The sequence below is a fragment of the Choristoneura fumiferana genome, chromosome 10 (genome assembly GCF_025370935.1).
Source record: "Choristoneura fumiferana chromosome 10, NRCan_CFum_1, whole genome shotgun sequence".
Lineage (NCBI taxonomy): Eukaryota > Metazoa > Arthropoda > Insecta > Lepidoptera > Tortricidae > Choristoneura > Choristoneura fumiferana.
The window spans coordinates 18,618,288-18,645,483 of record NC_133481.1 but is presented as its reverse complement, the minus strand read 5'-3'; the positions used below and the strand labels follow the sequence as shown (position 1 = coordinate 18,645,483).

The window sequence follows — 27,196 nt, the reverse complement described above, 5'->3', positions numbered from 1 at the left end:
ATCTAGACTACTCCTCGTAAATAAGGTGTCAATCGATTCGTTATTATTATTCCTAAGTACACAGAACATGCCGCACATTTCCTGTAAGGTTACGTAACAACTTTGTTGCGATCACTCAGCATTGCTTACCTGCTATGAGCATAATAGAATTGCCAATCAGGGTACAATATCAGTAGGAGGGTCATTCGAGCGTTTCGACCCCGTCAATTATCGTGGTCACATTTTTTTATGAATGGGCTGTTAATTTCATGACATCCTGTACTTCTACTATATACCTGGAAACCTTCACAGAATCTTTTACTATGTCAACAAAAATGAAATGTGCCCTTGCCCACGATAAACTCTTGCGGCGAGTACCTAATAAATTAACCTTTTGCTTGCCACAGATTGCCGCAAAAAACTACATTAAAATTGAACAATTGAACAGATAATTTTGTTCATCAAATACAAGCCAATGATAAAGCTATTAGCTATGTTAATTAGAACACCTTCCAAGAGAGATCAAAGCATACTTTTAACGCGGAAATGCATGTTCAGTTTAGTTAATTCATGGCCTGAAAATGTATTTCGTAATGATATCTCAGAACCATTATAACTTTACGACATACACGGTGCTTTTCAATACTCTATTTGTGTCTTAAATTTAAATGTTTTTGGTAAAAAATAATTTAATAATTTTTAATACGTACAAGCTTTTTTACTGACTGTAGGTACTTTTTGTCGACTTTACTTGCATTCTCACCCAAATTACATTTGCATACCAAATTTCAAGTCGACGCCATTAACCGTTGAAGAGTTCCGTTCTACGGAGACGATCCTGGCCGGACTACCGGGATGTCAATTTACCTACATAAGTATGCCAAATTTCAAGTCAATCCTGGAAGTTGGTCGAATTTAACTAAACTTGCAAGATTTGATTACAGACAGACAGACAACGGGACAGGTGAAACTAAATAAAAGCTTGTTATATCGATTTGCAAAACGCCCGATTGACTTTGGATAATAGATCCATACTAATATTATAAATGCGAAAGTGTGTGTTTGTCAGTCTTTCACGTCGAAACGGAGCGACGGATCGACGTGATTTTTGGCATAGAGATAGTTTATGGGCCAAAGAGTGACATAGGCTACTTTTTATTCCGGAAAAATGTCAGTTCCCGAGGGAACAGCGCGCGATAACCGAATTCCACGCGGGCGAAGCCGGCAAAAGCTAGTCTTACTATATTATAAACGAAGCTACGGATAACAGTTACGTTACGTTATTTGATTGTTATTTCTTCGACTGCGAGTTTGGCAGTTTGGCGCATTGTATGGCCACAAAACAGACAGGTTATGGCCTAGTTATGGGTGCTTTTCTCGAAGCGCACTATTAATTAGTACTTAACTAATTTGTACGTAAAATGCAACGGCGGGCAAGGTCAATTTCATTACTGGGGTGGTAATTGTTTGCCTCCAAGTATCTGGGGTGTGAGTCTAACATCGCCCGTGAAATCATCGCTGGCCGAACTACGAAAGAAGTGCAAATCGAACTTCGTATATTGCCTTCGCGCTGACTCTAATATTATTTAATATGAGTGTGAGAGGGACGGTACAATACGAACTGGCCCGATTTTCGTATGTCGTAGTAGCCCCCCTGAATTCGACAGACGATCGCGGGTTATACGCAGGTACTAACTTATCTTGTTGTTTTTTGGGCGTTGAAGACCAACATCAGGAAATTTTTACTCGAGTGAACTGCAAGCCTAGGGTAAGTAGTGTCTAAATCTATGGAACTGTAACCCCTTATCCATGGTTAAAGGTTTTTTTTAACCCCCGACGCAAAATGAGGGGTGTTATTAGTTTGACCGCTATGTTTGTCTGTCTGTGGCACCGTAGCTCTTAAACGGGTGGACCGATTTGAATGCGGTTTTTTTTATTTCAAAGCAGGTTTTCTAGCGATGGTTCTTAGACATGTTTTATCAAAATCGGTTTTGAAGTGACAATGTCGGGGGTATTCCAACTTTTTGTTGGTAAGGTTACTTATAGGTACTTAGCTAAATTGTCCAAAACTCGAATCTGGATTACAGATGACAGTTCTCCATACAATTTGACACTTCACTTTTTTTAACGGTGCGGAAATGCGTTACACACGAACGCGGCTGGATACGGCGCAACAGTCACGTGGGACGATCGCTCCTCGCAAGTCTTTCAAAGCGGAAGGAGGGGGAGGCCTACCCTCTAAAACCCACTGGTATTCCCCTCTTGCCATTTGCGGATGCCGTAGCATAGAGTGACACCACGGCGTACGCTGGCCACTCCAGCCTATACCCTACGGCATAGGCTGGGGTGGCCCGCGCCAACAAGAGGGGGGCCGGATACTTGGTCCTCCTCTAGAATCGTGGCCATTGCGGGCGTCATGGAATCCTGGCACCTCTTTGGGGGGAGGGCAGTAAGGTGCCGCTTTTTATTCCCATCCGACTGACACTACTCGGATCGGTGTAAACTCTGTGGTACCTACATTATTATAAGTACGTACATAATACTTACCCACCTCGTTAACTCTGGATCTGAAGGGCTACTAGGAAACTCGAAACTCGGAAGTTCGTGGCGTGCGGTCCCTCTGACACTTATACTTTTTAATACGAGAGCGAGAGGGACCGCACGACACAAACTTCGAGTTTCGAGTTTCCTAGTAGCCCTGCTGAGTCTCTTGGTCCGTGCAAAGTCCGCCTTAGTATCCCTCAGTAGTCTGTTCTGTGATAGGTAGATACTTAGGTACTAGCCTTCCTTGTCGTGTCTTGTTTCCATCCATCCATCCCAGCCTATATACGTCCAACTGCTGGGCACAGGCCTCCTCTCAGAATGAGAGGGCTTGGGCCTAGTTTCCACGCGGCCCATTCACACGCACCATTGAATTGCTTCGCAGGTTTGTGCAGGTTTCCTCACGATGTTTTCCTTCACCGCAAAGCTCGTGGTAAATTTCAAATGTAATTCCGCACATGAATTTCGAAAAACAAGGACTCTATCATTAAAACTATCGATTGCAAACTATCGATTTTTTGGCAACACTACACTACTACACGTTTGTACAGGGCTAGGACGGCCTTTTTGGCAAATCACAGGGCATGAATATCAGGTCATAGATTAGTGGTCCTTTGTTCCGGGTCGAATAATATAGGTCGTACAATCGGTACGACCTATATTACGGTACGGTAACTACCTTGTGTGTGATGCGAAAGCCAAGACAAAAACAAGCGAATGAAACCGCAGCAAAGTAACGTTAAGAAAACCTGTTAAGTAATCAATGACGTTCTAATTACACGACTGTAAAAATAAAAAGAGTGCAACTACCTATTGTTTAACTAAATCTATTACTTACTTGTATTTCCATTTTTCTTTAATTATTATATTAAACAAAGCACAACAAAACTGAGTATTGAAAATTAACTAACTGACAGCAACTCCTGAGTTGAACGTTGAATGAACGTCAACGGATTTACTTACAGCCACAGCCAAACATGGCCAAACTTGAATGAACCAAAACAAACCAAATAAGTAACTTGGTAACTGATAAATATGTAATTTTGATAATGCAATAAAATAAATACATTTAGGTATTGACATTTAATTAATCAAGTTAAACTGTGAAAATACAATTTTAATAGTTTGTTTTGGTTATCAATATTTACCTGCGAAAGTATGTTCAGTTTGGGCTACGAATAATAATCGTACAGTATGGGGTATGGGTATTTAGAAACAAAAATGAAATCATTTTCTTTCATTATTTATAATGAAATTACCTTAGTATAATAGAATTATGCTTGCCGTAAAAGTAGGCATTTTATTATACCAATGGATGACAGCCTAAATAACTTTTATTCATTTTTGTGCTTGCAACATCAACCGAGAACGTCAACGTCAAATAGTAAAACAAACATAAATATTTTTTGTTGATTTATTTGTTCCTCAAAGTGATTGAATTTTAATGAAACCGAAAGTATTAATAGATCTGTGTATAGTCAAATATGTTTTCTGACATCTGTTTAGCTATTTCTTAGGTGTTTCTGCCGTTGTGTGTAATTAAAGAGGTAGATTTCGCGTTTGAAATGTTGAACCCAGATTTCAATGATTATCAGTTGACTTCGATTATAACCGAGTGTTGTGGGGGCGGAGCGGTCGTTTATTCCGCCCTTTATAAGCCTAGTAAGCAGTATGTGGCCGTCAAAAGATATTTTGTTGACAAAAGTAAGGAGAATGCCAACCTGATACAGGTAAAGAAATATGAATACACAGATGCTTTTCAACTGTAAAAATCTATAACAACTGTGTCTTATTTTGACCTTAAGAGTTCTTATTGTGTAATTTTTGTATTAAATAATACCAGTATTTAAAGAGTTTATTCTAAGGGTTTACTATACTAATAACTTAAATGCTTGTCTGAATAGTAATTAGGAAAATGGGAATTTATTTATTTCATTGTTTCTCATCTCTTTAAACAGGCCTTACAAAATAAAGTAACAGTAGAAATTCAGTTTAAAGTTTTGTGATACAACTACTACAATATTTTGAAGTGGCAATTACAATTTTAATATGGATAAGACAAGTACAAGTCAGTATTTATTTTTCATATCAACTGTACAAAATGGTGCGTTATAAATAGGATTGTATTTCGAGTTGTATAAAACTCCTTTAATTAGAATAAAATATTTTTTCTTTTAATAATATGTAAAGAATAACATTTATTGAATTTAACTAAGTAATAAATAAATCTATCTATCTATTTAGCCAATCGCACTAGTCATATCCATATTAAACTTATAATCGCTACTTCTAATCCACTCCCTCTAGTCTAGTCTTTGGAGGGATTAAGCTAAAATTAATATCAAATACTTAATTATGTCTGCTACCCCTTAAAGCAGTCAAAAAAGCAAACCACCAGGACTAAAGAACAGCCCATTTGCTTTAGATCAGAAATCTGTCAGCACTTCACGGGACACAAACAAGACATAATTAGGAAATCAATCCGAACCTATTATTAACTAACTATCTAACTTAGGTGTTACATTTAAATTTATTTACAGCAAGACATCTTAACTCGCAAAGAGCTTCAGCACCAAAACATCCTCCCGTACCTCACAAGCTTTGTGCATGGCCGGGAGCTGTACGTCGTGTCCCCGCTCATGTCCCTCGGCTCGTGCCGTGATGTCCTGGACCACTATTTCCACGAGGGGCTGCCCGAACTGGCCTGTGCCATCATACTGCGCGATGTGCTGTCTGCACTGCAGTATTTGCATAAGCAGTTGTATATTCATAGGTGAGTTATCGAATTCATATACAGGGTGGAAAAAATCAGTGGGCCCTGGAGGGCAACTTCCTTAAATCATTTAGTTAGCTAATTGTAATGAAAGGAAACATTATTTTATTTTTTAAATTAAACAAAACTGCATTTGCTTGTTTCACCCGGGAATTGAACAAACTATAATTTTGGAAAATAAACACTAAGCAATGAATGAATGTTTCCTTTCAATACAGTTAGCTAACTAAAGGATTTTAGGATTTTTAGGTAGTTGCCTTCCAGGGCCCATAGATTTTTTCCACCCTGTATATATGAATTTTTCAAAATGAATGGTGGATTTCATAAATGTTGCCCATCCTAAGCAACAAAAAGTTGGAAAACCCCGACTTTGTCACTTCAACAGTCAATATCTCAAAAACGGCTGAACCGATTTTGATAAAACATGCCTAAGAACCATCATTAGAAAAACTGCTTTTCTAACAGTTCTAACAGCTCACATTTTTAATTTTCATTATAAGTTTTATGGAATAATCGAGAAAAACTAACAAAAATGCAATGTTGCCAGCTCAGCAGGTATAAACGCTCTTAAATCTGAGTAAAGGTCTCCCGACGTTTCTCTTGGCATCGGCCAGTGCGCCGAGCAAGACATGACGTGATAATCGAGAGGGCTCCGTTCTAATAGGATTACAACGAACGGTTCTCCGGTATTATTCCAGGAGCATCCGGGCGAGCCACGTGTTGCTTGCCGCGGGCGGCGGCGCGCGTCTGTCGGGGCTGCGGAGCGCGGCGTCGCTGCTGGTGCGCGGGCGCCGCGCGAGACAGCTGCACGCGCTGCCGCCGCCCGACCACGACAACACCAATCTCATGTGGCTCAGCCCCGAGCTGCTGGAACAGGTCAGGCACCAAACAACAAATGTAATGCCGCATTTCAATCAGAGATGTGGGAGTAATGGCTTTTTCTTGAAGCAATGAGGGCTATCGCGTGTGAATTCGCCGCCAGAGGCGCTAGTGTAGCGAGAGGGATAATAGTATAAATTTAAAATACATATTGGTTGAAATATATACAGTTGTAATACCGAAAATTATAAAATATAATGCATCAAAATATATAAAGTTATTTGACATAAGTTCTAAACGCATAAGCTTGAAATGCATAGTAGTCATAATATGTAATAGTTACAATGCATAATGGTTCTTAGTCATATGGCACAAAATGCATATTTTGATAATGTATACTACGTTCGAAATCTATACAGTATGTTTTCTATAATGGTTGAAATGTATTTGATGAACCCAAAAAATATAAGGGCCTTATCACACTTGCGACTTGCGAGCGTGTTTTCTATACACATATCAGTCGCGGCGAACTCGTCGCATGATCGCCTTCATACAAGATACGCTCGCTACTCGCGCGTGTGTGTGTGTGTGTGTGTGTGTAATAATTCTGAAGTATGCATTTCATATATTTTTTTATCCCTTTTGCCCCCCCAGAACCTGAAAGGCTACGACGAACGTTCAGACATCTACTCAGTGGGCGTGCTGTGCTGTGAGCTTGGCAATGGCGCGGTCCCATTCGCGGAGGTGCCCACGCCACTGATGTTCACGGAGAAAGTGCGCGGCTCACGCCCCCAGCTGCTCGACTGTTCCACCTTCCCCGAGGCAGCTGATGACGAGATGAAGAGTGAGTGCATCGTCAGAAAGATTTTACTTACTACGACTGTTGAGAATTTAGTAGGTACATGCCATAAAAAGGAGTGTCTCTTGCGGTATGAATTCGCCGCTAGAGGCGCTAGTGTAGCGAGAGGTCTCCGAAATGTCAAATCTCATAATTGTTGGGTGAGCTACGCGTTTTGTTATAATTACAATAATTTTGTGAATATTTTGCAATACCTGAAATTAATTATGGCAAATATGGGTTGCGGGAAAATGAATGTCTGTTTTGAGAGAGTTTTGTCTTTCGGAAACTTTTGTCCTCCCTTTTTTCGGAACAAAACGGGACTACGCAACACTGTGGCATGCTCGATATTTTTATGGTACGGTTTTAAGGTATAACACATAATTAAATGTAAATTTTGTTTTCACGCCCGTAATAACTAATCACTATACCTACTTCAGGCAGAGCCTTTGTCTACAGTGGCGCCAACTGGTGAGCCGAAAACGATAGCCCTCATTGGACGACCCATCTCTTCCCGTGGGTTGTCGAAAAGGCCACTAAGTGTGTCATAAAGGTCTCTACCCACTTCACCGTATCGTGCCATGACTGTAATAGGAACGTCATCATCATCATCCCAGCCTATATACGTCCCACTGCTGGGCACAGGCCTCCTCTCAGAACAAGAGGGCTTGGGCCATAGTTCCCACGCGGGCCCAGTGCGGATTGGGAACTACACACGCACCATTGAATTGCTTCGCAGGTTTGTGCAGGTTTCCTCACGATGTTTGCCTTCACCGCAAAGCTCGTGGTAAATTTCAAATGTAACTCCGCACATGAATTTCGAAAAACTCAGAGGTGCGAGCCGGGGTTTGAACCCTCGACCCTCTGCTTGAGAGGCGATAGGTCAAACCACTAGGCCACCACGGCTTTTTAATCAGAACGTGTCAGGAACGAATTTCAAGCGTATATAAACGTATGTATTGTCACAAGAACTACACATAACTGCCAAGTTTCGCGTCAATACCACAATAATATGTTATATAACATGAGACACGACGGCGACAGTTGGTTAGGAATCATCCACTTCTTATTCGGTTTGTAGCATTCGAAGATGGCGGATGTAGACAATATCTAATTTTGCTATTTCTGTTTCTTTGGCTAGTTGAAGTATAATTTTGATAGTGTTTTATGCGGCGAACCTTAACAGTGAACAGTGATCCCAAAATTCTATATTGCTCTCGTGTCTAACATTTTTTAATGCGCAAGTTGTCTCCGCGTGGTTTCTGGAATTTTACTATCAAGTTGCAAAAACTACAATTACCGTACAACGTGCCTCTCAAAGAGAGTTTACCTTGACACTGGCGAAATTGTCCTATTAATTAGGACAGAAAAGCCATATTTTAAAAAAGAAGAGAAGACAATACATTGTCATGTTATTTAAATAACATGACACGCGACGCCGACGGTTGCTTAGGAATCATCCACTTCTTATTGTGGTATTGACACGAAACTTGGCAGTTATGTGTAGTTCTTGTGACAATACATTAATATCTAGCTAGAACATTTGTAACGTTCACTAGTGTATTCCGGTAGCAACCCTAGTACTACACGTGATGCGTGCGAGTGAACACGAGTTATGTAATAGACAGAGAAGCATAAAGTAGGTACAATTCTTATGCCTAAATGTCGCTTCTGTATTTGTACTATTACTTCAGTGGGGCACACTTAAAACGTCACCTTTTCACGTACACGCCAGCGCCTCTGGCGACAAAAATGATAGCACTAAACTGACAAATGTGTCAAACGTGGACTTGAAAAATTCAGTCTGTCCGCCATCTTTCCGCTGTATGTTGGCTGTCTGGCTTTCGCGGATGATTTTTAAGTTTAGCTGATTTTTTGCTGTTTTCTTCAAGTTGTATTACATTGCTCCGCTTGGGGTGACCAAGTGAAGTGATCACCATAGACTCTTGCTTTCCGCCTCGCGATGTAATGCAACTTGCGCAATTTTCTTACAGGTCTAAACTGGCTTTATAGACGTTAAGCTTGTTGTGTGCGTGCATGTACATGTGTGTATTATGTCAGATTTAATTCTTCAGCTAGCTACCAGATAGCGCTTGTTACCATACATGCAAATTTGACCGTAGAGTTGCCACTCTTCTATATTGGTACTAATACTTTGTATTACTTATTCTGTGCTCGAAGCTCTTTGACGTAACTTAGCCGTGTTTGAGCTGGTTAGAATCATCTTAAGTGTACTTTGACTCAGAATGGTAACCAGAGTCTAATGATGTACCATTCAAGAAGACACCAAGACTTAAGCGTAACCTAGCAGTGTTTGGGCTTAGAATAGTCGTAGGGCGCACTTTGACCTAGAAATATCCAGGGTGTGATGACGGCGCAGTTACAGGTGTACCATAGTCGCGTGTTTTTTTTATATATTTTCACATGTGATCTTCCAGGTATGTACGCAGGCGACAGCGGCGTCGGCGACGGCGCCGAGGCGAGCGCAGCGTTGCGCCAGCTGTACTGCGGCCGCAAGCTGTCCGACAGCTTCCATCAGCTCAGCGACCTGGCGCTGCAGAGGTAATCGTCATCATCATCATGCAGGCTTCACTATTAGTCGCCCACCGCTCGTGGTCCAATATACAGTCACTATTTTTTAACAATAGCAGGCTATTATTCATATTGTTACTTCGTGATACTTCACGTTCTGAAGAAAGGTCGGGTCTGGCTCTAAACCGACGTGCATCCATGAAAAGATTGATGAATGTAGAGGAAGCAAGAGTTGTACCTATGCCAGGATCGTAGCAAGTGGAAGGATTTAGTCTCTGCTGTCTGTATCTGTTTTGTGAAAAGAAAAAAGTCAAAAGTCAAAATATCTTTATTGAATTTAGGCCAAAACAAGCACTTATGAATGTCAAAAAAAAACCTACCACCGGCTCGGAAAAACCTCTGTTGAGAATCCGGCAAGAAACTCAACGAGGTATATTTTTTTAAACAGATTTACTATGCGTATCCAGCTATGATGGTGACAAGTTCTTCGGCGAATCGAGCTTACCCATGTGTAATCTAAAGCACAATGTTGCAGGGACCCGGAGAAGCGGCCGTCGGCCACGCAGCTGCTGGGGCATGCTTTCTTCAAGCAGATCCGCAAGAGTGACCACCTGCCCAGCCTCATCGGACGCGTCAAACCCATCAAACCCGACCCCGGTATGGTTTGTTGGTTTGAGTCGCCTTCAGCACAGAGTACATATATAACAGAGACACCACCTAGTACAAGCAAATGGTATCACCCTAATACTGGCTATTCAACTGGCTATTTTTCTTTCCTTCGATTTTCCAATAGATGGCACCAGTGAGAACACAAATAACACGATATGTATTGCCATCTAGTGAGACACTAAGGATACGGTACACTGACAACAACTGAGCCTAGACGACTAGAGATACGCATGATGTCTCTGTCTTATTTACGTCATTAGAAGAGAATGGCATGTTTCTCTCAAATAGTTTCGACGAATGTGAGCAAGCGCGGGGCAAGCCCAGCAAGCGCATTCCGGTTATTCGCCATCTAGCGTCACAATTGCAAAACACTACGAAAGCCTCATAGCTGAAATGTAGCCACATGTAGCCTATAATTTCGTATTCTCAATTTATTATTTTTATGGTGTTTCTTATCTTCAAATTAAGGAGTTGAATTAAGGTTGATGTGAAGTTGTGATTATAAAATATGCTAGTCTTTATTTTAATCTTAATATTTCTACTTAATTCGGCTTATTCACATTTTATAATTTACAAATTTTAATAGTAGTGCCATCTATTGCTGTTTTTTTGTATTAAATATAGCTTGTAGGGATTGGTAGGCCATGCCTTTAGGGACAAACATACTAGGTTCTTGCTTTTATAAATGGGATTTAAGTTTTCAAATCAATATATATATATATAATTATAAATAAAAGTGATTCGTAAAATGTGTTGCTAAGCGCAAAACTCGGGAGAACGGCTGGACCGACTTCACTAATTATTATTTTGTTGCGTTCGTTATTGCCAGGGGAAGGTTTTTATGGAAGAAAATTTCAACGGGGGCGAAGCCGCGGGCAACAGCTAGTTTCATATAAAACTAGCGGATCTGGCAGACCTTGTACTGCCCAGAAAAGCAGCACTTTAAATACGATAACATACCGACAGCAACGCCATCTATCGGGTCCAATTGTGTTCTCTAACCATCCAGGAACCTACTGAAATATACACACAAAATTTCATGAAAATCGGTCCAGCCCTTTAGGAGTAAGATGACAAACACACGTACAGAAGAATTATATACACAGTGGAACTTTGTAATGCCAGCTGAATGAAAAGTACTCTTTAATACTGTAGAGAAAATTTTACTAAAAAAAAAACAAACCTTAACTTTTGAAAAGAAAGAAAACTGCTTTCAAAGATTTTCGAAAATTCGCTTGCCATACCCGGGAATCGAACCGACTAAAATCTGTATAAAATTAAACCCTGTACTTCTGTTGCATCGATCGTCAGAGTCAATTATAAGGATGAAATCTCTCTAACAAACTTGTCAAAATTAAATGAAAGGAAAACCATGAAATCTGGACTCATAAATTCAATGGTTCAAGTTAAAGCACTTTTACTCAGATCCATCTGTTTACTTATGTTAGTAATTAATAAATATCATTGACGTCATTTGTCATTGAAGCCGTGGTGCCTATGGTTTGACCTATCGCCTCTCAAACAGAGGGTCGTGGTTCAAACCCGGCTCGCACCTCTGAGTTTTTCGAAATTCATGTGCGGAATTAAATTGAAATTTACCACGAGCTTTGCGGTGAAGGAAAACATCGTGAGGAAACCTGCACAAACCTGCGAAGCAATTCAATGGTGCGTGTGAAGTTCCCAATCCGCAGTGGGCCCGCGTGGGAACTATGGCCCAAGCCCTCTTGTTCTGAGAGGAGGCCTGTGCCCAGCAGTGGGACTTATATAGGCTGGGATGATGGGATGATTGACGTCATTTATCCATTAAAATGACGAATTACTATTTAGATAAGACAATTGCAATTTGCACGTGTTTGTAATGCACTCCAATTCACTTGGTGCTGTGTCTTCCATCTCCATCGCTCATGGAAGAAATGAAATAGTACATCTCTTTCGTACACACAAATATTTCGATCTCTTTTCGAGCAACTAATGAGGGCTAAAAGACAGGTGAAATATCGCTAGATGGCGTTAGTATCGTGAGGTTTTTTGACGTTACGGTCATAGTAAAGGAGGAGTATGTAAACTCCGACCATTTAGAAGACCTGACTGCCTACTCCGGCGCGGACGCTTAGGGTTGTCGATATCTATTTTAGATTACCTACCGGCAAATAATTTTAGTACGCAAGTTAACTTAAAATTGTCTAATGTCTCTAGACTCTGTACAAACAAGATTCTATGCCGCTATATTATTATACTAAATTTGGAAATGTTATTTATATATTTTTTTCTCATTTCAGATGACATGTCGGCACTCCTTCTACAAGAAAAGATATCCGAAATGGAGATAGAGAAGACGACTGAATGGGACTTCTAGACAATACATGTGGTACTGGCGACCGCCTCGGGGTATATATGTGTAACCGTGTATGTTCAATTACTAGAGTAGTAAAGAACATTGCCTTCTCGTCTGTCTGGTGCTAACAGTGAGTTCTTTGAAATATCGTTAATAACAATCGATTTTAGCGTTTTTTTTTACCGACAAAAACAATTGTAATAAACGGATAATTCGCGTCTTTAATCAAATGCTCGACATGTTTCGGACTAATTCGCAGCTGTTCTCGGAGCACACCGCCCGTGCGCGTCTTGCAATAGCCGCCGTGGCGTGTGCTGTGGTGGCCTAGTGGTTTGACCTATCGCTTCTCAAGCTGAGGTTCGTGGGTTCAAACCCGAAAATTCATGTGCGAAATTACATTTGAAGTACCTGTGAAGTAATTCAATGGTATGTTTGAAGTGTTGTTGTGTTTCGGCGGCTTTTGACGACCGGATGGCTGAGTGGTTAGAGAACCTGACTACGAAGCTTAAGGTCCCGGGTTCGAATCCCGGCCGGGGCAGATATTTGTATGAATAATACGAATGTTTGTTCTCGGGTCTTGGATGTTTAATATGTATTTAAGTATGTATTTATCTATATAAGTATGTTTATCCGTTGCCTAGTGTCCATAGTACAAGCTTTGCTTAGTTTGGGACTAGGTCAATTGGTGTCAAGTGTCCCATGATATTTATTTCTATTTATTTACTGTTGCTTCACGGCAGGATTAGCGAGCAAGATGGTGGTAGCAATCCGGTCGGACCTTGCAAATTGGATCCTTTGATGTCTTTTCATGAACCAAGCACATCTTTGGTGAAAACACAGCCTTACTCACTTGCACCAGACAGGCCTTCAAGGTTATCCATAGACTAAATAAATAGAGATATATAATAATGTCATACCAATAGTTGTTGTCACTGTGATTTATTAAACAAATTTTGTTGATTATTTTGAAGTTTTCTTCAAACTCCCACTGACTATAGCTGGTGGGATTTTGATTCTATTCATTAAAATTTGGTTGAAGGTTCACAAACTTTGATTCTATTCATTAAAATTTCCTATACAACAATAGGGAATATTACTGCAATGAGGGCTATCGTTTTTTGTCTCACTAGATGGCGCACTGTTGCGTGAGGTTTTTAAGTGTGGCTTTCAGAGTCTGTTATTACGGGCGTTAAAACAAAATTAAGATTAAAATTATATTTAAAACACCTTAAAACCGTACCATAAAAATATCCAGCAACCACAGTGTTGCTTAGTCCCGTTTTGTTCGGAAAAAAAGGGAGCACAAAAGTTTCCGAAAGACAAAACTGTCTCAAAACACAGACATTAATTGCCCCGTAACGCATAATTGCCATAAATCTTATTATAAATAAACCCGCGTAGCTCACCCAAAAACTATGAGATTTGACATTTCGGAGACCTCACGCTACACTAGCGCCTCTAGTGGCGAATTCATACGCGATAGCCCTCATTGAATCCCGTCAGAGTGCAGCACTAGCACTTACCATTATGTTTATGGTTAATGTTTTTTTGAGTATCTTAAATGTCCGTAGGTTGCCGTAATATCACTACTATCGATGTAAATATCATTTATTGTGTTACTCATAAATATGTCATGATTTCTATAGGTATAATATAATACTCTTTAGTCATGATCTGTCATGGCTACAAAATTGTTACACACAGCGCCATCTATCTACTTTCAGCCGAGCTAACAGAGGTCTCATCAACCGAGAGAACTGTTTGCTTCTCTGTTAGTTCGAACCTCTGAGGATAGATGGCGCATTTCGGGGATGCTCCCCGCTACACTGCTTTGCCATATTCAAGATGGCGATTTGTGACTTGACTTGTAATTTGTAATGAACCAATAAAACGATCTTCTTCAATATATTTATATTTTTATCCCGCCGCAACAAAAATATAAAGAGAACTGACGTTGTCATGGCGGTTTCTTTACGGTCTGTGCTAGTGTCGCCCCCTACGCAGAGCTTTGCCTAATATGCCCTATTAGATCGTTTTAACAACAAATTGCCAGGGAATCAAAACCTATACAGCTTCCTATTGTCCCAGTTTTGTGGCGGTGAAGAGATCAAAAGGAAATAAAACGCCAATTAGTGCTCAAAGTGTATCAGCGATAGAGGTGAGAATAGCGTGCAGCCAGACGGCGGCTGCGCGGGCGCCGGCGTCCTCGTCCTGCGTGTAGCCGCTCGCCACGTACGAGGCGCGGCCCGCCCTGCGAACAATCATCATCATCTCTAGCCAACCATCCCATTCTGTATCCTAGGCCTCTGAGAATGAGCATGCGGAAAGAGAATGCGGATTGGAAAAACACACAAATTCCTTAGGCAGGTGAGCGCAGCTTTACTCAAGATTTTTTTTATCAAATAGCTGGCAAACGAACATGCCGATCACCTACATTATTAGGGCTGCGGGTGCGTTGCCGGCCTGAAAGTGGGGGACGATGTTTACCTTCACCGAAATTTCGCATATAAATTCTGTAAATGCAGGCGCTAGCCCACAATTTTTTTTAAGAAATAAACGTTTATTGTTTCAAACTGTGTATAACATTTATGCATCAAGAAGTTTCCACAGTTTTCCCGTTTCTTTCATATCCACTCACATGCTTTGAGTTTCGAGTTGAACTCTATTGTATATATCTATCTCTATAAGAGCGTTGACAGGCAACTAGAGTTGATAAAAAAAAATACCTGGCAACCATATTGGCGGTAGCTTTGGCTCCCTTGTCCGCCGCCTTGTCTGTCTGTACCAACGCGTGCTTCAGATCCTTTCCCAAGTGTTGTTTGAACGCTGCTGCGGCAGTGTATAGTGTGTCTAGCTGTCAGCCAAACGAAATTACACTTTAATGGGTGAATAGCACCAATACAATACAATACAATGACTATTGAACGCCAATACGTAGTAAGCAGTACAGATAACATAACCAACAAAAAGTTGGAAAACCCCGAAGTTCAATATCTCAAAAACGGCTGAACCGATTTTGATAAAACATGTTTAAGAGCCAACGCTGGAAAACCTGTTTTCAAATGAAAACACGCATTTACATCGGTTCACCCGTTTAAGAGCTACGGTACCACAGACAGACACACAGGCACACATAGCGGTCAAACTTATGATACCCCTCCTCCAATCATGGTCATGTTAAGCACAGTAGTATCCAGTAATGGATAACAAGTATTCAATGCCTTATAGCTCACCATTCATGGAATTTACTAGTTATGATCCTCAGTTATCTGGAAATTAGTGTTATTAATTAGTTTTAAAATAACCCTCCTTACTGGCAGTCGGGTAAAAAAGTAGGGTCCGTTCTTTAAAACTTGCGTTAACAGAAAAAAAATTGTATTATTGTATTGGTTCTTGTCCATAACTGGTGCCATAACCCTGTATTTTTTATAAGTAAAGATGAAAGAAAACATATTTATTCCTGAAAACATTTGAAAATAAAATAAAAATGCGCATGTCACGAAATGGCCCCAAATCAGTAATCTGCCGGTCTTCCTTTGTAAAATGTAAAAGTAAAATGAAACCAACACAATTTTCAGTAAAAAAAAAAACATTAACATTATAAAATTTACCCCAATAGGCGTATGCCTCCCATATCTTTTCGGGCCATGTTATAACAAAAAGAAAGGAATAAGGAAACCACATAAAGATACGTCATAAGTAGGTAGACAGTCTCAGTATATAAAAAGGTACTCTGTGTAGGTAGAGTCTGATAGTTAAGGTAGAGATTAATTACATTACAAACAATGCAAGTTCTTATACTGTGTACGCGTGAAAATTACGTATTAGAAATACGACGAGACATTATTTTTATAAGGGTGTCCCACAGCGATGACAAATGATAAGTATCCTAAATATTAAAGGAAGACTTATTATCAATTTAAACTTCATTGCGTTCCAAGATTTTTAAGCATAACGTTTTTGTTGCGAATGAGTACTTAAAAGCACGGAAAAATCAAAGCCTAAGTATTAATTTTCCTGAAATTGTAAATGTAAAATTTCAAAGTGTTCCTATTTAAGGTTCCTATCCTACTAAATATGTTACATGGAAAAAATATATCCTTATTATTGAGCATTTGGTTCGGTATCGTAAAATTACGGGTATTCTTTTTTACAGCAGAGAGAGATTTGGCAGATTCGATTCCAGGTTAGACAGGTGATGAAAGTATCCTATTGTATTAATCCAGGTTATAAACAGAGCTGTCTATGTGCCAAAGATAAAAAAAACATCCATATTATCTATCCTTTTACCAACATTCGAGTTGATGAAAGGTTAATATAGATTAAGTTGACGAAAACTTCCGATAGATGTCACTGTCCGGGCGAGAAACTAGCTAACGTTGTGTTCCCCTAGCATGTTGTCTTGAAATGTGACATGATTTTTAAGTTACCTACATACTAAATTTCATCTATTTTTAGAGCGAAATACTGTCACGCATAGTGATTTGTATCGCGTCTTTATACTCTTGATAGCGATAGTTCCATAGTGAAAATATGGAAGTGTTAAGACCCGGAAACTACATATCGAAAATTATGGAAGTGTACAGTCACCAGCACCAATATCTGACACAACAAGCGTGTATAAATATCTGATACGACTCTATTTCAAAAGCCGGAAGTTCGTGTCAGATATTTTTGCACGCTCCGCTGTGGCAGATATAAATGCTGGTGACTGTACGTACTCATTTAGGCAGGTCGTATCCCAGTTACACTTACACTATTGAGTCGTCGAATTTGTTTTGAACTACTTCGGTCAACGAACGTCGTGGTCACTAATGGTCGTGTCCATCCTCCAATCTAATATAATGTTAAAGCCAAAGTATTTTGTCAGAAAAGTTCGTACTTTCTTACTTTCTTAACTAGCTTACATAAGCTCACAAAAGAAGCTCAGCGGCACAAAATTTGGCCCACTGCATACAAAATTACCTATTTGTGCGTGAGGGTCAGATTTTCTGCCGCTCATAATTTACTTAACTTACTTATTATTGAAAATCTATGAATGCAGATTAAATGATCATCAAATTTAAGATACCACTCCTCGGTGTCATCGCCGTGGGACACCTTTATTACGTGCCTTTACTAAGGAAATGTCTCGTCGAATCCATACAATAATTATAAATGCGAAAGTGTGTATTTGTATGTTTGTGCGTCTTTCACGTCGAAACGGAGTAACGGATCTTAGAAAAGTTCGCATTTGCTTTCTCAACTAGCTTAGGTACAGTCGAGTACATAAACTTGTGAGCAAAAATTTGATCAAAAATATCTGAACACGCTTCTACGTCAACAATATAGTCGTTCAGATATTTTTGATCAATAGTACATTACTGCAGAGGCCGGGAAAGAAAGGCTTGCAGGCCGAGTATGTATAGATATACGAGGCTGGCATGTTCTTTCACGCCGAGGCTTGTATAGTGCTTTTGGGCAAATATTCCAGCGTTTTCAAATATTTCAGTTCCCTTCTGTCAAGTTCCGTATAAAATTCTCTGATAACAGTCTAAGTTTACTAAAATGTCCAATAGATGGCACTATACCAGCGTAGAACTAGCTAACGTTATGTTCCCATAATTTGCCTTGTCAAAACTGCTAACTGCTTCTGTTATTCCGTACAAAATACGAAAATTTCCTTATTTTTCTAAGCGATTCTTCTCTACGTCAAGTAGTAGGTATCGCATCGCAAATCCAATCCATTTAATTCTCTGGTTGTAGTACAAAACTGAATGCTGGAACTGCGACTCCTTCCGGGACTCAAAATCTGTAAACCAAATTTCATCTAAGTCGGTTCAGGAGAATAATTTATTGAATCAGGCGTTACTTTGCGGGAGGTCCATACCAATGAACTAAAAGAATTCTTTTAGTTCGGTTCAGGAGTTTAAACGTGAAAAGGTAACAAGCAAACATACTAACAAACTTTCGCATTTAGTGGGGCCTAATATTATTTGTTTGCGCCTGACGCTAATATTATTTATTTACGAGAGTGAGAGAGACGGTACGATACGAAGCGCCCCCCTGTACGAGTACTCGAGTACATAAACTTCGCATTGTGGAATGTAGCAGTTTCTCTGTTGTATGACTAGATGGCGCTAGCGTCGTTACTCTGCTACTTACCATCGTCCTGTCTCCCGGCTCAGCTCCCCCGTACTTCGTGATGGCTCTCATGGCAGCCTCCCAAGCCTGCAGCCAGGACGAAGCGTCCACGGTCTTGGCTCTACAAGAAAATAAGTAACGAAGAGTGACTAAGCAACATAGGTAATGATGATAGATACCGATAATGATGAATATGGTGATAGTTATTACCTTCTGAAAAATACATTATAAACATAATTATGTCAGTATATTTCTAAAAAAATTGACAAATGTATACAAATAAAATAATGATTTTGAATCAATTGACACCTCTTCGTGATGCAATAGAAAACACAAAAGAAACGTAAAACATTTGTTTTGCTTTTTTTATTTCTGCGCCTGTGTTAATACCTAAGTATAGACGGGTAAACAACTTCAACTTGCGACGTACAGCGACATCTAGTAGTGTTCTTTGGTACTAATTTTTCATATAAAGTGCAGACTGACCGGCTGCAGTTGGTTTATGTATGATATTGATAATTTTAATAACTTTCCATTCTATTATTTTGAAGGATGATCGCAGAGCATGTTGCATACTGTCTACCGACTCTATAATACAAAGGGTTATCTGAAAAGAAAGCTGCGTAAATAGATAACGTACGTACGCACTTCCTGCCACGTACAGTGAAATTGAAAAATTAACTGCCATCAGCAGTGTTTGCAGACAATGAGGGCCATCGCGTATGAATTCGCCGCTAGAGGCGCTAGTGTAGCGTGAGGTCTCCTAAATGTCAAATCTCATAGTTTTTGGGTGAGCTACGCGGGTTTATTTATAATTAGAATAATTTTGTGAATATGTTGCATTACCTGAAATTAATTATGGCAATTATGCGTTACGGGGCAATGAATGTCTGTGTTTTGAGACAGTTTTGTTTTTCGGAAACTTTTGTCCTCCCTTTTTTTCCGAACAAAACGGGACTACGCAACACTATGGTTGCCCGATACTTTTATGGTACGGTTTTAAGGTGTATTAAAAATGATTGTAATCTAAACTTTTTTTACGCCCGTAATAACAGACTGAAAACCACACTTAAAAACCTCACGCAACTGTGGCGCCATCTAGAAAGACAAAAAACGATAGCCCTCATTATGACATCGATCGGGGCTTTCAAGAAAATGGTTTTACTTTACTCCTTTCAAAGGCCGGCAACAGACCAGTGACTCACGTTGAGTTGTTGATATTCATGGGCAGTGGCGATAATTTCCCACCAGATTCGCTTGCACGTTTTTAGGGTTCCCGTACCCAAAGGGTGCCAACGGAACCCTATCACTGAGACTTCGCTGTCTTGTCTGTCTGTCTGTCTGTCCGTCCGTCTGTCACAGGGCTCTATCTCTTGAGTCGTAATAGTTAGACACTTGAAATTTTCACAGATTATGTATTACTGTAGCTGCTATAACAAAAAATACTAAAACCAGAATAAAATAAATATTTAAGGGGGGCTCCCATACAACAAACGTGATTGTTTTGCCTTTTTTTGCTTGATATTAATAACGGCAACAGGTAGACGCTTGAAATATTCACAGAATCTTTAGTTGTATAATCACTTTAAAAATATATAATTAAATTAAAATAAAATGCATATTTAAGGGGGGCTCCCACACAACAACATTATTTTTTTGCCGTTTTTTTGTTAATGTCTAATTTTATAGATAATAGTACGGAACCCTTCGTGTGCGAGCCCGACTCTCACTTAGCGGATTTTTTATAAAAACAGATCAAGTAAAGTAGTGGTCTCACTTAGTGAAAGCCTGCGACGCGGCAGAGAGTCCCAGGCTGTAGATACCTCCCGAAGTGCCTCCCATGTCGGTTTCGGCTATCTCAGAGAGATCCCAAAGCACATCAGATGGATTCTGTACTGACGCTGCCGACAGGTACGACAGGATTGCTAGAACACAATAATGATGTTTGACATTTTCTATTACACCATAATACAATACTTGTGAAATGCGATTTTGCTCACTGATTTCTCATAGCAAAACCTGCCTGTTTGAGGTGCTGAGGTGAAAATAACTATTTTCTTCTGGACTTGAAATTCTAGTTTAATCAGTAACTTTTTTTTAAACTGATGAGATGATATACTTTAATAAATAACACGTACCTAATATATACAATAATTATAAAAATAGAACTATAACTAAGTTACTTAAAAATCTATATTTCATTTACAAATGTCACCCGAGTCGTTGTTATTGGGCAGGGTGCCCATAAGGCTGTCTGCGTGTCCTCGATGTATGACAATGCCAATGCCAATACGTTGACCGAGGAAAGAGCCCTAGGGTCACCAATAATTTGTTTTTTCTTTTGTGATAAATTATTTCTCGAATCACATTAAATTACTTGAATCTTGGGGGAATGGACATTATCAGGCAAGTGTGCTCCGTCTTCACTCGCCATCAGGGAGATTGTGGTCAAACACTAGCCTACTTCTGTGTAATAAAAACGATTAAACTACATAGGTATTGTTATAAACCTTACCCAAACTACATATTGTTATAAACCTTACCCAACCCAAACTTCTTGAGCGTTATCCCGCAGTCTCCATCGCCGCAGCCGGAGTCCAGCCGATTCAGTAGCTTCTCGCTCCGCACCAGGTCCTCGGCAGCCTTCGCCAGGCTGACGCGGAACAGCTCCTGGTGTTTAGGGGACAAAGCTGGACCTGCCGCCGCCTGTTTCATATTATAAGCGCTTTGATAGTACTCGTGGATAAGAATGATACACTGTAAGTGTACCTGTTGTTTTATACATATTTAAAGTACATCGTACATCTAGTTACTAGGACTAAGTAGACGTAGGGTAAATAGACACACGCAACCAGACGATGGCAAATAAATGCATTGCCAGCCTAAGAGCTAAAATTGAATAAATACCTCTTGTGCTGGTAATATTACTGCCTGTCTTACTCTTCACGCGAGCATAAAAGTGTAAGCACTGCTTCTGGTAGGATTAGCAAATAAAATGGTGGCAGATATTCGAACGAACCTTATACAACGACCTCCCATCCACGAAACATCAATTCTGTAAGTACCTTTAAGTTTGCAACTTTTTTAATTACGTGTATGTCTACGTAGGGGTGTGATACGAGTGTATGAATATGAGGACTTAATTACCTTTCTCGCGTCGCTCTGCAGCAACGTATCATCATCGATGTGTCCCCCCTCGCGCCTCACGGATGCCTCCCCCCCTGTCCACCCCACGGCGGCAGTCGGTGCGTCCAGCAACTCGAGCCACAAGTCCCCGTGTTCTTTGTTCAGATGAAGCAGGCAGATTTGGAAGCCGTGCATCTCCAGCGAGGTCTTTAGGTGGCCGGAGAATATGCGCTCGACAGTGATTTTTTTACAGTCTGCGGGAATTGAGATTAGATAAGAGTTAAGTGACAAATACTTGTGGTTGCATCAACATCTAACTAACTAACTAACTTAACTAACTGGAAGAGATCCCTTTAAGGGATAAGTTCGCCTTTGTACATCTCTATCTCTTGTTAATTGTAATTTTCATATGTTATATGTACAATAAAGAGTTACAACAACAACAACAACAACATCTCATTCAACATCTCGAGGTAAGACTATGGAACTTATGTCCAGGTTTATTTTGATATGCTTATTGTTGTATTATGATTTTAAATAGTTCTACCTTTTGATATCTTCTATTTTAGGACTTTCAAATTGTGTTCACTTATGTCGCTTACCGGTTTAAAGTCTTACATTTACCTTCAGTGTTTGTTTGCAGCAAAGGATTCCCTCTAATTCTACAAATATGAATCAAGCTTCACTTGCCAAGAACTATACTCGTAAATGTTTAGCAAGAACCCCATATCAGGCCTCATCTTCGCCTCCCTTATTTTATATAAAAAAAAATGCGTCGAATTACCATATTTCCTAGTATTGTAAATCACGGTAAAACCTCTTAAAAAAGAGAAGAAAGTTCCCAGAAGAGCTAGTCCATGATTATAGGGAGCCGTAGCATTCCGTGCAGTGGTGTAGCTACCGGAGGGCCAGACGGGGTAGTGCCCCGGGGCCCCCAAGCTCAGGGGGCCCCTTGGACTCTGACTTACAAACTATAAACGACAAATCGACAACGATTTTAAATAGTTTAGTTGGGGCTCTAGTTTATTTTTTGCCCCAGGGCTTTTGGTTACATAGCCACGCCACTTATTCCGTGGCTTGACATAGACTTGAGGTCGATCTTCAGTTATCTTCCTTTAATTCCTGTCCAGTACCATACGAATATATAGCCCAACAACTGTACATATTGGTCTGCTCGAGATCTCGTCCCTGGTGAGATGACTTACCCAGATAACTCTTAGTCTCTGCACTGATGATGTTCATCTCCATGAAGGAGGTTCCTCCGAGGTTGTCGATCATGACAGCGACTCTGTCGCCTGATTTCAACTTTAGATGTGCCACGACCTATTAGAAGATTGATTGATTGATTGGCCTTCCGTTAATTTTCTTATTGCAAATAGATAATGCGAGAATTGCAGAAAGATCGTAGGTTTACTTGAAAATAGTAAAAACGTTAAATACCTAAAACTTATAAATATTCTTAATTAGCCACCGCTTCATAAAAACCTTCCACAAACCTGTTAGAAAATATAAGTTTGGCATTTGAATAATTGTGTCTTTATTGAAGTGTACTGCTGATTGAAGGCTTTTACTTTTTTTCTTTAGGTACTGTAATAAGTAGGTAAGGCACCTGATCAAGATGTTACGAACACCGTCGAATATTTCCACGAACAAAAGCAACCATGGTTGTGTGGTGAGCTGTTTGGCCACGACGAATATTTTATCGATTGTCCCACCATTACTCAACCCAAATTTACAATAAATACTCATTACACACGTTCCTCTCAACTAACCTGTTCTAGTATCATGACAACAGTTTCCTTAGCAGTACCCATTTTCATCTTCTTGATTCCCGCTTCGCCGTGCACTCCCGCGCCGAGTTCCATCTCATCGTCTGCGATCTCGAAAAGTGGGGGCTGACCTGAAACATTTTGGTTTTGAATCGATCAATCACATCATCACATTTACTTACTCGTATATCGGGAGCGGAGCGATAAGTGTGTGGTCGATTATCGAGCGACTCCTAACGCCATCTAGTGAGCGAATAAAGAAACTCCCTAACATACTCTTCAGTATACCCTACTCCGAAATTCGAAAATTGATGTTAGTATCGTACCGTCCCTCTCACTCTCGTATTAACAGTATAAGCGTCAGAGGGACGGAAAGACACACTTCGATTACAATACAACTTCCGCTTCCGACGCTCTTCCTTCGGACTTCGGTTCCCACTTTCCCAGCCATAACATCTGCCCGGAAAGAAATGGCTCTTTTTTACTCTCTCCTATACTACTTCTGTAGAAGCTAGGTACGCCATTTTGTTCTTCAGTTCCCAACTGTTTCTAATTTTCGATGATGAAAGAGAAACAAACAAATGAAGCAGGCGCAAAGAATTATAACAACCAAGTATTATGTTATAATATATTGTAATGCGATGTTAAAATTCTCGAGTTATATTATAATTTCTTACATACCTTATTGTCTTAAACACAGGTTACACTTGTAACCTAGCTATTAGACCAAAGATTATTTCATGTTTCTATTAACTTACTTTCTTATATGAGTTTAATGACTAAATAACTAAATTAATTGATTCTAAGTCCGGTATTTAAAATTGAACACGGTATGTCTTACTTTTACAGTAACAGATGCAGTTGCAGTGGAGTCTGTGGTCTCCGCTTACCTGGCAGAGAACAGGCGCTTAGACAGACGCCAAGAGTAGCCATGGACTTGTTGGCCTCAGCAGCGATGCGGCGAATAGTGTCCAGGTCGTAGCCCTTGTTAGCCATGGCCCCGCACAACTGAAAGTTAAGAATCTATGTTTAAAAGCTAGGTTTTTATTGCTTAGATTGAGGAGCGCCTGCGTTAGAATGTGGTCACCTCCCCTCGTGGGTGCCGTAGAAACCGGCAGAGGTCTATGGGGGAGGCCTAAGTCCAACAGTAGCCGTCCTACGGCTGATATGAAGATGGTTACTACCTAGATACTCATTGAGACGACTTTATGCGTCTTTTTATTTTATAAAATAATGCTTACTGAACTGATGCTTTAGTTTAATCGTGTGCCTTTATTAAACTTTAACGTCGATAGCAAGAAGAATAATTAAAAAGGGTAATTCAGTCCAAAGAATTGACTCAGGATTAACCATATTGACCGATTAGATTGGACCGATTAAATTTTTTTGATGTTTGGTAAACCAATACTTTTATGACATAAATACCTTATAAAAGAAGACTTCACCACACATGCTCCTTCCCCCAGTCTTGTTATGACTGGAAGCCACATCCTCCCCCACAATAAGTCCTTCTACCTGCAAATTTAAAATTTGAAAAGTTGCCTTCTTAAAACATTAGGTACAAATCAGGCTTATGCTTCCAAGGTCTTTCTCAGATGATAGCATACAAAAAAGATTTGAACATGCCTTAATACCAGCAATCTTGGCTTTTTCAATAGCTTTTCCGAAGTTCAATCTATCGCCAGTGTAATTTCCGATGATCACGATGACTCCTCCTGAAACAGCACATGTACAATATACTTTTATACCTTGGTGATAAACAATCTGACAACTTATTTTCTTCTACTTTATTTATGTAAGTATTTTAAGTCTAGGGTAGTTTTATGTACTTACATAGCTTTAATTTAATTTAAAAGTAGCACGATGTAATTATCTGACTATTCGAAGAAGAGGTTTAGCTTAGCATGCCAAAGGGTGCTCCTATTGAGCCGACCTCGGACTTTGGACGCTAAGGGAGAATTTGCAATCAATCGGAATTTTTATGCTACATCGTTTCGGAAAGACTATATACGTTAGTCCGAAGTAGTCCGAACAGAAGAAACGACAAGAAACTCAGTCGGGTTGAGGTCGGATTGAAAAGAACCTGCCCGGGACGTGCCGGTATCGGTTAAAATAGTGGTCAGTCGAGAGCCCGTTACCGCAAACTAACATGTATTTAGCTGTTAGTAAATGGAGTCAAGTTGCAAGACTATTTCATATTTAAAGTAACCCTCAGTAGCACCAAATTCAAGGTTCAACAACCCTAAAAAATATATTCGATTTCGGTGGAGTCCCTGCCCAGGTTTTAGAATAGGGTGGACTTATGTCTTCAGGTGTCGCATCTAATGTAGAGCTGCTAGATTTGTCGGCAACCGGACGACCGGCTTGACCCTCTGGCAATGCGGAGGGATGTTGCATCTCTCTGCATCTTGTACCGCATATATCATGGGGAGTGTTCAGATGAATTATTCGGATTGTTGCCTACAGCTAAGATTCACTACCGTACTTCGCGCAGGCGTCAGTCATTTCATCCTCACCACCTTGATGATTGGCAATCTAGCACCGTCCGTTTTAAGCGAAACTTTTTTAAACGCACGACTGAAGTATGGAACCAGTTTTCTGGGACAGTGTTTTCGGACCGGTACAAATTAGGGATTTTTAAAAAACTAGCTTATCAGTCTCTCAAAGGGCCGGCAACGCACCTGTGATACCCCTGTTGTTGACAGGTGTCCATGGGCGGCGGTGATTGCTTCCCATCAGGTGACTCGCATGCTCGTTTTCCCCCTCTTTACACTACACGGTATTTAGACTTGACTGCACAGATAAATGTAAATGGCAGCCAACCTTTTTAACCCCCGACGCAAAAAGAGAGGTGTTATAAGTTTGACCGCTATGTGTGTGTGTGTCTGTCTGTCTGTGTCACCGTAGCTCTTAAACGGATGGACCGCTTGAACTGAATGAGGTTTTTTTATATGAAATCAGGTTTTCTAGCAATGGTCCTTAGACATGTTTTATCAAAATCGGATCAGCCGTTTTTGAGATATTGAACTTTGAAGTGACAAAGTCGGGGCTTTTCCAACTTTTTGTTGGTTAGGTTAGGTTATTCTAGATGTGCACTCAGTCTCACCTCAGTATCAGTGCCGTGTCGCTTTTGCATGAATAATATGCGGTATAGGTATACGGTAATTAGACAGGTGCACAATAAAATGAGAATGACCGGCCTACAACCCACTCAATGAAAAGTGCAGCGACTTAAAAAAAGAGGTATTTAACTGTACGTTGATGATAATTTGTCTTTTTAATCAGTGGGTACCTGAATTGTACTTGTAGAGCTGAGCTATTCCGTAGAGTACGTGACCCGTAGGCGGTGACGCGAAAACTCCTCCGGCTACAGCACCGTCCAGCATACCACTTCCCACAAGACCTGCAAAAATAAATTGATTACATATCATAGTAATAATAAAAAAATATTAGCCACCTATACAATACTGAATAGATATGTTTATGATGACATTATATTATATCCCGTAAAGTTGCTAGTAAATCGTCGCGTGCACGAAGATTACGTCGCTTTAAATTAAAAATAACAGCATTAATCTTTTTTTGAAAATCATCCCTTATTGGAGTAAAGGGATAAAATGTGTGAAAAATGTAAATCAAATACAAAGTTATAAGTGAGCTATGACATTTATTGTATTTTGAAAATCAACCCT

General features: G+C 40.0%; 2 protein-coding genes across 2 annotated transcripts in view; one reads left to right on the top strand and one right to left on the bottom strand.

Moving 5' to 3' along the window:
* The first annotated feature begins 3,885 nt into the window (after nucleotides 1-3,885).
* On the top strand, nucleotides 3,886-12,837 carry LOC141432244 (STE20-related kinase adapter protein alpha-like). Its single transcript, XM_074093778.1, has 7 exons — nucleotides 3,886-4,250; nucleotides 5,061-5,293; nucleotides 5,992-6,169; nucleotides 6,767-6,956; nucleotides 9,389-9,512; nucleotides 10,018-10,139; nucleotides 12,431-12,837. The coding sequence occupies exons 1-7, from the start codon at nucleotides 4,086-4,088 to the stop codon at nucleotides 12,505-12,507; spliced, it is 1,089 nt and encodes a 362-aa protein (XP_073949879.1). The 5' UTR covers nucleotides 3,886-4,085; the 3' UTR covers nucleotides 12,508-12,837.
* A 1,778-nt stretch (nucleotides 12,838-14,615) lies between these two features.
* LOC141432245 (triokinase/FMN cyclase-like) overlaps nucleotides 14,616-27,196 on the bottom strand; it is an 18,196-nt gene continuing 5,615 nt past the window's right edge. The window contains exons 5-15 of the mRNA XM_074093779.1: nucleotides 25,131-25,219; nucleotides 24,930-25,019; nucleotides 24,395-24,512; nucleotides 23,508-23,635; nucleotides 22,941-23,058; nucleotides 21,757-21,989; nucleotides 21,153-21,315; nucleotides 20,387-20,534; nucleotides 18,631-18,730; nucleotides 15,213-15,340; nucleotides 14,616-14,737 (exon numbers count right to left, since the gene is read on the bottom strand). Of these exons, the coding sequence (XP_073949880.1) occupies nucleotides 14,623-14,737; nucleotides 15,213-15,340; nucleotides 18,631-18,730; nucleotides 20,387-20,534; nucleotides 21,153-21,315; nucleotides 21,757-21,989; nucleotides 22,941-23,058; nucleotides 23,508-23,635; nucleotides 24,395-24,512; nucleotides 24,930-25,019; nucleotides 25,131-25,219 (1,430 nt within the window). The 3' untranslated portion in view covers nucleotides 14,616-14,622. The remainder of the gene's footprint in view (nucleotides 14,738-15,212; nucleotides 15,341-18,630; nucleotides 18,731-20,386; nucleotides 20,535-21,152; nucleotides 21,316-21,756; nucleotides 21,990-22,940; nucleotides 23,059-23,507; nucleotides 23,636-24,394; nucleotides 24,513-24,929; nucleotides 25,020-25,130; nucleotides 25,220-27,196) is intronic.

What these genes read in the sequence shown, in the direction of transcription:
- LOC141432244 (XM_074093778.1), top strand. Translation starts at nt 4,086, where the DNA reads ATGTTGAACCCAGATTTCAATGATTATCAGTTGACTTCGATTATAACC. An exon ending in GCCCCGAGCTGCTGGAACAG is followed by an intron (nt 6,170 to 6,766) that starts GTCAGGCACCAA and finishes TTGCCCCCCCAG; the next exon opens with AACCTGAAAGGCTACGACGA. An exon ending in AGCGACCTGGCGCTGCAGAG is followed by an intron (nt 9,513 to 10,017) that starts GTAATCGTCATC and finishes ACAATGTTGCAG; the next exon opens with GGACCCGGAGAAGCGGCCGT.